Below are 9508 nucleotides of genomic sequence, written 5' to 3'. Positions count from 1 at the left end.
TATAGCATTTCATGCTTGAACTAGCCATACCCAATTCCTGCAACAATTCTTCATATGTTTTAGCCTCCAGTCCCCTAATCTTCTTTGTTGCCTAATCATCCTAAATTATCATTGTTTGGTTGAATGTATCGTGTGAAATCATCAAAAGAGCTAAGCACACTGCTTGCTAAGGAGGTCAAAAAGCAGGCACTCAAAACAAGACCCCCATGGCCTTCTCATTGATTGATGGCATGGGCTTCTGTGTCCCTCTAATTTGTCAACCCTGGGCATCATTTGGTTTTCGTGGATATTGCCATTTTGTGCCTTTGAGTGTGTTGACTGCTGGCAACTGCCTAGAGTACGCTCTACAATTTTCTTGGCCAAGGGTTGTTGGGTTTTTCTTCTTCTTTCCTTGATGTAGTTCATTGAGAGTGACTGGCCCAAGTGTTACCCAACTGGTTTCGTCAACTAGAATTCACCAACTCCAAGGTTCTAGCCAGATGCCCAGCCACCACACCAGAGGTGGTATTCAGCCAATTATAACTGGTTCAGGCGAACCAGTAGCGGGGATTTTGAGTAGTTCGGAGAACTGGCAAATGCCACCTCTGGCTGACTCCCCAATCTATCCGCTACCTCCCAAGTCCCAGCTGATTGGCTGGGTCTTCTTTTGTTGCCCTGCACAGGAGAACAGAGCTGGAAAGCAGGTTAGTGAGGTGGGATGGGAATGGAGATTATGCAGTATTCTTCCCCTGGAGTGGGGAGGAAATGGAGATTATGCAGTATTCTTCCCCTGGAGTGGGAAGGGAATGGAGATTATGCAGTATCCTTCCCCTGGAGTGGGGAGGGAATGGAGATTATGCAGTATCCTTCCCCTGGAGTGGGGAGGGAATGGAGATTTTGCAGTATCCTTCCCCTGGAGTGGGGAGGGAATGGGGATTTTACAGTAACCTTCCCCTGGAGTGGGGAGGGAGTAGAGATTTTACAGTATCCTTCCCCTGGAGTGGGGAGGGAATGGGGATTTTGCAGTATCCTTCCCCAGGAGTGGGCAGGGAATGGGGATTTTGCAGTATCCTTCCCCTGGAGTTGGGAGGGAATGGAAATTGTGCAGTATCCTTCCCCTGGAATGGGGAGGGAATGGGGATTATGCAGTATCCTTCCCCTGGAGTGGGGAGGGAATGGGGATTATGCAGTATCCTTCCCCTGGAGTGGGGAGGGAATGGAGATTTTGCAGTATCCTTCCCCTGGAGTGGGGAGGGAATGGGGATTTTACAGTAACCTTCCCCTGGAGTGGGGAGGGAGTAGAGATTTTACAGTATCCTTCCCCTGGAGTGGGGAGGGAATGGGGATTTTGCAGTATCCTTCCCCAGGAGTGGGCAGGGAATGGGGATTTTGCAGTATCCTTCCCCTGGAGTTGGGAGGGAATGGAAATTGTGCAGTATCCTTCCCCTGGAATGGGGAGGGAATGGGGATTATGCAGTATCCTTCCCCTGGAGTGGGGATGGAATGTGGATTTTGCAGTATCCTTCCCCTGGAGTGGGCAGGGAATGGGGATTTTACAGTATCCTTCCCCTGGAGTTGGGAGGGAATGGAAATTGTGCAGTATCCTTCCCCTGGAGTGGGGAGGGAATGGAAATTGTGCAGTATCCTTCCCCTGGAGTGGGGAGGGAATGGGGATTTTGCAGTATCCTTCCCCAGGAGTGGGCAGGGAATGGGGATTTTACAGTATCCTTACCCTGGAGTGGGGAGGGAATGGGGATTTTGCAGTATCCTTCCCCTGGAGTGGGGAGGGAATGGGGATTTTGCAGTATCCTTCCCCAGGAGTGGGCAGGGAATGGGGATTTTGCAGTATCCTTCCCCTGGAGTGGGCAGGGAATGGGGATTTTGCAGTATCCTTCCCCTGGAGTGGGGAGGGAATGGGGATTTTGCAGTATCCTTCCCCTGGAGTGGGGAGGGAATGGGGATTTTACAGTATCCTTACCCTGGAGTGGGGAGGGAATGGGGATTTTGCAGTATCCTTCCCCTGGAGTGGGGAGGGAGTAGAGATTTTACAGTATCCTTCCCCTGCCACACCCACCAAGCCACGCCCACCAAGCCACGCCCACCAAGCAACACCCACAAAAACGGTAGTTAAAAAATTTGAATCCCACCACTGCACCACACCAAATAGAATAAACCACAAATCCCCAATGGGATCATTACAGTTACAAATAAGCCATGTATAGCAGAAAACAAGAAGAAACAAAATGCCAATGATCTCAACTATTGCTGCACAACGTCACAGAATAATTGACCTCTTCTATCTCCATACGTTCTCCTAAAGATCTGGTTTCCACACCCTTCCAAAATACCAAACGTTCTAGCTTTCTAGGTCTTCGGGTCTAGAAAGCTAACTTGGATGGAGGCCGGCCTCAAAGGGGGAATCAAACGCCTAATTTCTTGCAGCCATTTTTTTTTTAAAAAACAAACCTATACTAGCATTAAAATAAGCAAACTGGAAAACGGAAATGATTTATTTCAGGTAAATGCCATGCAAACACCTCTGCTACAAAGTGTTTAACACTACGAAGGCATTTAAGCTCGGATCAATGCAAAAGCTGTTAAATAACTTCAATAAATAAATAAAAAAAGGCAGACAGAGGGGTATAAATTGCCCTTTTTCAGCCTAAAATGATTATCTTTCAACTGTGTTCACTTAACGGCTTAACCAGGTCAGATTAACGCCTTGATAGATATATATTTTTTCTCCATGCAGGAGCTTGGTATGCATTAACCTTGATGAGGCTAGATACTGTAGATGGTGGAGAGAAGCAGACACCTGTCCACACATGCAAACATACAGTCACACACAAGGTACGCATTTATTGAGAGAAAGAGGCTTAATGCGGGAACCCCTTTTTCATTGGGTGACGTTAGGATGCCTTTTGCACATCTGTCGTGGCAACCCAGAAAAAGGATTCATTCAGTAATCAGATAAAATCGTTTATGTGAATGATGCAGTCTTGTAATAGTTTTGGACACTGTGAGAATGTGAAACTGTCATGGAAGGATGCCTGGCTGTTAGAGAGGCCAAGGAACTGTAGGACGGTGGTTTCAATAAGTTCTACTTTGGTCACCTAGCAAGGACCCCAACATCTGCTTCTGCAACAACAGACCAGAATAATAGATTTGGCAGGGATCTCCAAGGTCCCTTCCAACTCTGTTGTCCTGTCCTGTCCTGTTCTGTTCTGGTTTGTCCATTTTAGAGCATAGAATAATATGGTTGGAAGGGACCTTGGAGGTCTTCTAATCCAAACCCCTGCAAACGGCATGAGATCTTATACTATTTTGGTCAATATCATCTTCTCAAGACTTTGACCTGTGGACTCTTTAACGGGATAGTGTTGAGATGGAATGGGGGATCTAGACTTGCTCACAACTCTGCCGTTCAGGGGTGAAGAGATGCCCCCATTCACAAAATCCATTTTTGTACCCTTAGGAACTATTCCAGAAATCAGAGGTGAGACCGTCTCCATTACGCATGGCCAGTCACCTGGTAAGAAGGCGTTTTCAGGAAAGAGTGGGTCAAAGGCCAGTCAAGATCTGCTGTCTGATCTCTGGCAACTTAGATCAGCGGGAATCTCGGATTCCAATAGAGAACAGCAAAATCCAACCGATCTCCTCTCTATGCACACCTGAAGGATGTGAGCTTGGAATATGGAGAGATTGGGATACAGAAAAAAAAAATAGGAGTGAAATACATTTTGGAGCAACAGAAGTAATTCTGTATAGTCTTCAAGATATTTTGTTGAGAACCAGTTCACTGTTGCTTATAAAAATCCTTCCGTTCCCCACCACCCAGTCAGAGCTGAAGAAGCTTCTTGGATGAGAAGCAAAACATCTTCCAAGAAAAACAAGAAAGCCTTATGGGGAAAAAAAAAGCACCTTTGGGACAACCATGACCTGGATGACAGAGAATCTCTACAGACTTTTAGCTATACTATTTGGGATGCACACCCGTGGAATGGTGTGGGAGTAGGAATGGATTCCCAGAGGAAAAATTGCAGACTGCAGGAACCAGGAGGGCTAACTCAGGTGGCGCTGAGGACACAGGTAAAGCTCCAAGTGCTTCAATGACCCTTTAAAAGGATGCAAATGACCAGCTCTGTCTGCAAGGAATATAAATCCTTCCATTCCCAACTATCCAGTCAGAGCTGAAGAAGCTTCTTGGATGAGAAGCAAAACGTCTTTAAAGAAAAACAAGAAAAAATCCAGTTGCCTCTTGGGGGAAAAAACATTGGGACAACCATGACCTGGAGGACTGAGAAACTCTACAGACAGTGCTTATAATGGACTCTACCTGGTTGATCCCAAGAAGATAGTGTAGTAATCATGAAACAGAGACCCTACGAAGCTTCCCACGGCTTCTCTCTGGTTTAAGGTGTCCTGTTTGGGCCACTGTATCTTCCATCCATTCTTTTAGTCCTCCATAAGGATTTGTATGCAGAAGCACCCAAACCAAGTCCATTCGTCTCAAATGGAAAGTAAGCTTTTGGAAACAAATGGTAGTGGATATATAGGCAAACCATGCCTTACAACGATGAAGGAGAAAGAAAAATGGAAGCTCGTTCTGTTTTTCTCCTCTTGGAGAAGTTGGGTTTTTTAGGAAAGGTTCAATCGCAAAGACAGCATGGCTCCCTTCTGAAAAGGGGGAAGTAAGCAGAAGGTTTCACCGAGCAGCAAGCGCTCAAAACTGGAGCCTTCTTTCACTGCGCAGAAATTCAGATTTACTGCAGGAAGTGTGTAAACACATCGGTTCCAATTCTTTCTCCTTTCAGCCAATAACATGGGACGGCAGCTCGGGTGCCATCCATTATACCTTGGACTGATGCAATATAGAGACTACAGAAATCCAGAGATCTGAACGGGGGGGGGGGGGGGGGGAGGGAGGAAGGATCTTTTCCAATCTTTTCAAAAAAGCAGAAGGCAGGAAAGGCATCCTTGGAACTTTCTTGGCCTGGATTGAGAGGATTAGATTCCTCGCCTTCAACAGGAGGAAGAGTCCCCCTCTCTCTCTCACTCACTCACTCTCCCCCCACCCCATTAGTGAACATCAAAGAAGATCACAGAAGCTTTGGGGTCCCTAGCAAATGCCTGCACTCGACTTTCTTCTTGGTAGTAAAAAAATGATCGCCCATCAGCCAGTGTATAAATAGCAAATAATTGCTAGTGAAAGGAATGGGTGATGCATTCTGAGAACTATTTTGGGTGCCTGAATGCAGGGGGAAGCTGTTAATCACATAGCAAGCAGCAAGATCCTGGGCTGGAAAGGTACTCCAGGTGTTTAGGGGAATAGAGGAGGAGAAGGAGAAGGAGAAGGAGAAGGAGGAGAAGGAGAAGAAGAAGAAGAAGAAGAAGAAGAAGAAGAAGAAGAAGAAGAAGAAGAAGAAGAAGAAGAAGAAGAAGAAGAAGAAGAAGAAGAAGAAGAAGAAGAAGAAGAAGAAGAAGAAGAAGAAGGGAGGCTGACAGAGAGACAATGGGGATGGACTGAAGATGAAGAACCTCAACTGGCCATCGCTCATTTTAGCTGCACCCATTAAAGAAAATAATTTCTGGTGGTACCATTGTTCCTCTTGAGAACTTCTTTCATAAGCTGATCTTCATCTGATGGAAAAGCCATCTGATTATAGGCTACAGCTCTCACCCCCATTACCCAACCCAATGGTCAATGGGGACATTCACCCCAAAGCACCCCAAGCTTCTTATCCCTCCAACGAAACAATTTGCTTTGCTTCTCTCTCGTCCTCCTCCTCCTTTTTGCTTTTAATTGTTTTTATTTGATCTACAAAATGTCTCTCCCCATCTGTTTTGCTTTCATGTATTCAGGGATTAGCATAATGAATCAGACAGACCCCCATAACTTGACAAATGAATCGCGACTTTTGAGTCCCTCCTGTTGCCATCATGGCGGTGGGTTAGCTGGGAAATTTTGGTGGGGAGGGAAATTTGGTGGGGAGGCGATGGGTGGAATTTGAAGAAGGCCAAAAACAGCCCAGTCCTCGGGCCCCTGAAGGGATTGGACTTGCAAACAGCTCAAAACCCAGCAGCATTGTTTGGTGAAGAGAAGGGGGCATAGGTTCGAGCTGAGCCAGCCATTGCTCAGTGGGTATAGCTCTGAAATACATCTGTGCAGCACAAATGCATCCACACACTGCTTTTCGCCCAGTTGTCTGTTCTCATCCCACAGCAGAATATGTGTGTGTGTGTGTGTGTGTGTGTGATGTTATCGTGCCATCAAGCATCGCTATCTTCTTCAGTGGGGACCAAGCTGGTGTGCAAGTTTATACCTCCAGGGGTGGGATTCTGTGAGTTGTAGTTGGACCGCCGGGAATGGTACGGCTAGTTTATCTAATGCAGTGTTTCTCAACCTTGGTGACTTATAAGTCCTGTGGACTTCAACTCCCAGAATCTCCCAGCCAGCTGGCTGGGGGATTCTGGGAGTTGAAGTCCACAGGACTTAAAGTCGCCAAGGTTGAGAAACACTGATCTAATGGGTTCCATGTTAGGGTATATCTCTGCTTTCAGCGAGAATTAACAGGAAAGCCCCCCCCCCACTTATTTTTGAGCCAAAGTAGCAAGATGATAAAGGGGTGTGTGCATGCAGACACATGTGAGTGTATGTATGTGTTGGTGGATAGATACACTCTGGATTTGTCCCCCCCCCACACCTCCATCAGAGTTCCCACAGATGGAATGGGGGGAATCCTGCTGCGATTCTGGCTACATTAGCACCAACATCCTGAATGGTTTCCATTCTTGCTCCTTCTCCAACATCTGCACATGGGACTCCTTTCCTGTCCTCTTCACTCTTGTGAGGGGCTCTTGGGCCCCTGTTGCACAAGAGGGGTGGGTTGACTGCCCCTGCAGAGCCCCCTCCCCAACCCTCTTTTCCAAGGCTCTATGGAAGCTTTCCAAAATTGAAGGAGGGGACATGCTCCAATTTCCCCACCACACAGCACACACACTCCAAGAAATGCTCACCCCATCGTGGCTGGGATTTCCCCCCCCCCCAAGGCTAAAACAGCAGAACAGGCCTGCGGCGGGTGGCATATGGCATCATATGGCATCGGGGTGGGAGGAGGTGGAGTGAGCTGGGGAGGCTCCCAGAGAGGAAGGAGGAGGGAAGGAGCTCAGCTTACCTGGACATGTGTTCCCGCTGGGGCCGGTGTGCTTTCTCCAGCCCCAGTTTGGTGAAGATGCCCACCAAAACCATGACAGCAACCACCCCACAGATGATGTAGACGATGAGGTTGGTCTTGTCGCGGGTGGGGTCATGGGACGGGTCCATGGGCCGGTTGGTCATCTTGCGCCCGTTCAGCCAGGGGGGCTTGATGTAGTTGGTGCAGACGTCCTGGTCCAACCGCCTCTTCTGATCCTGGCAGCAGAAGCGGAAGCCGCACGTGCCACAGCAAAAGGGGTAGCCGCGGACGCTGCAGTTGAAAGCCTCGTCCCACTGGCCCATCACATCGAAGTAGCCCCGGCATGCCTCCGGGCTGGGGGGCGGCTCCGAGGCGTCGGCGGGTGGCGGCTCGCCCGCCCGGCTGTGGTTCCCGCCGGAATCGAAGAGCATCACGATACTGCCCAGGTGTTGCCCGACTTTCTCCTGCGCCCGACACAGGAGAGGAGGGAGGAGGTCTGCTGCCAAGTAGCCCAAAACCAAGCGGAGGAAGCCCTTCATCCTTCGCAGCGCGCCGCCAGGACACCTGAGGTTGCCTTCCCTGCCGCCGCTGCCGCCGCAATTCGAGGCTCCGGCGCTGCGCCAAGGATTGTACATAAAGGGGGTCTCTCTTGGGCAGGCCCCGTTGGTGCGCTCTTCCGCTCTCTCTCCTTCCCCGCAGTTAGTCGCGAAGGCTGCCTTTCAGCACCGCGGACAGCGCCGGGGGGGGGGTTCAGCACGGCGGACAGCTCCCGCGCAGCTTGGCAGGGCCGCCTCTGCCGAGCATGCGGGGCTGGGGGGGCGGGGTACCCCCTCCTCCTCCTCCTCCTCCCCCCTCCCGCCAGACCCCCCCCCCTCGCCTCGCCTCTTCCCACCTTCTCACAGCTTCCAAAGCTGGGAGGGGGGAAGTGTGAGCGGCGGCACTTGTAGAGTGTGGAGAGGCACCCAGAGAGTGAATGAGTGGCCAAAAGAAGGAGGGGGGGAAGGGAGGAGCAGGAGCGGCGAAAAGAGTCAAAGGGGGGAGGGGGGCAACTGGGGTGGGGTGGGGGACTCACGCCGTAGGAAAACAGACCGCGGGTGGGGTGGGGGATCAAAAGACCCACGCGAGACAGAAGGGAGAGAGAGAGAAGGGTGGGAGGTTGGAGACAGAAAGGAATGGGTTGGAGGGTTTTTTTTTTGTTTTTTTTTTGCAGAGGGAAAGCTGATGGGGCGGGGGGCGAGGAGAGGAGATTGGGGGAAAGAGTCAAGCCCCTTCTCTCTTCCTTCTCCCTTTAGGGTCCTCACTCCTCGTCCTCCTCCGCCGGCGCCACCATCACCGCCCCACACCCCTCTCCGCCAGAGCGCTGGCCAAGTTCTCCAGCGGGGAAAACTCTCTCGCTAGGAGACGCGTCCACCCCTCCCTCCCTGCAAAGAGGAGGGGCGGAGACTTGGGCTGCTGCAGCTTCCCTAAAAAAGACCCGCATGGGAGTCGGGAGCAGAGCGTGGGTCTCTTCTTCTGCTCCCCCACCCCCCCAACTAAAGCGCACGCAGAGAGAGAGACACACACACGTGCGCGCACAGGTCCTGCTGATGGAAAAGGAAACCAGCAGAGAAGGGAGTAAGAGCCAGAGGCAATCTGACAGAGGGGGGAGCAGGGGGGAGTGGGGCGGGGGAGCCGCCTCTAGTCTCCTTCCGAGTGACTTTCTTGCACCTTTAAACCGTCCACCAAGGTCCTTCAGAAGGAGCAGCGGTGACAACGGGGAGGGGTGGGGGTGAAGTGAGGGCTGGTGTTGGATTTGTCATGTTGGATGACCAAAAATGGAAGGAGAAGCAGGAATGGGATAATGGTCCTTAGGACCAGGGGGGATGGGAAGGCCTTGGCTGTGACACCCCACCCCTACCCCCAACCAGTCAAAGGCAAGATTCAGACAACATGCTCAACCAGTTGTTTTTTAAAAAGAAAGTTTGATCAGAGTTAACCTCTGGATTGGGTTTTTCCTGGCCTGACATGCAAATAAACATTTCCTATTTGCTTCAACCAGAAGTGGGTTCCTTCTGGATCCAGACTGAGCATGTCCTTGGTGAATATAGCATTGCTGTCAATCAAATCTCATAGTGTTAATTGTGTGGCTAAAAGAGGAGAGAAGACATCAAGGTTCCCACAGCACTTTAAAGCCAGGGTTGTTGTATTTTTTTTTTAAAAAAAAAACACCTTTCTTGTTTTCTGGCAGACGTTTCGTTACCAAACTAGGTAACCTCATCAGTATGAGTTCAACCCTGAGCTACAAATATTCTTTCTTGTATTTACAATCGAATGACTTCATGATTGGCCTGGTTCACAAAACATGCTGAGACAAT

The 9508-nt window shown here is 49.9% G+C and overlaps 1 protein-coding gene across 1 annotated transcript in view; it reads right to left on the bottom strand.

Annotated features, from left to right (window-relative positions):
- SHISA9 (shisa family member 9) overlaps positions 1-7789 on the bottom strand; it is a gene marked incomplete at its 5' end in the record, with an annotated part of 171839 nt that extends 164050 nt beyond the window's left edge. Inside the window, one exon of the mRNA XM_081965502.1 lies at positions 7155-7789. Coding sequence (XP_081821628.1) covers positions 7155-7789 — 635 coding nt within the window. The remainder of the gene's footprint in view (positions 1-7154) is intronic.
- Between the last annotated feature and the right edge of the window lie 1719 nt (positions 7790-9508).

This window comes from Natrix helvetica (assembly GCF_964273705.1).
Source record: "Natrix helvetica genome assembly, chromosome: 13".
Classification (NCBI taxonomy): domain Eukaryota; kingdom Metazoa; phylum Chordata; class Lepidosauria; order Squamata; family Natricidae; genus Natrix; species Natrix helvetica.
This window is presented reverse-complemented; position numbering and strand designations above follow the sequence as displayed.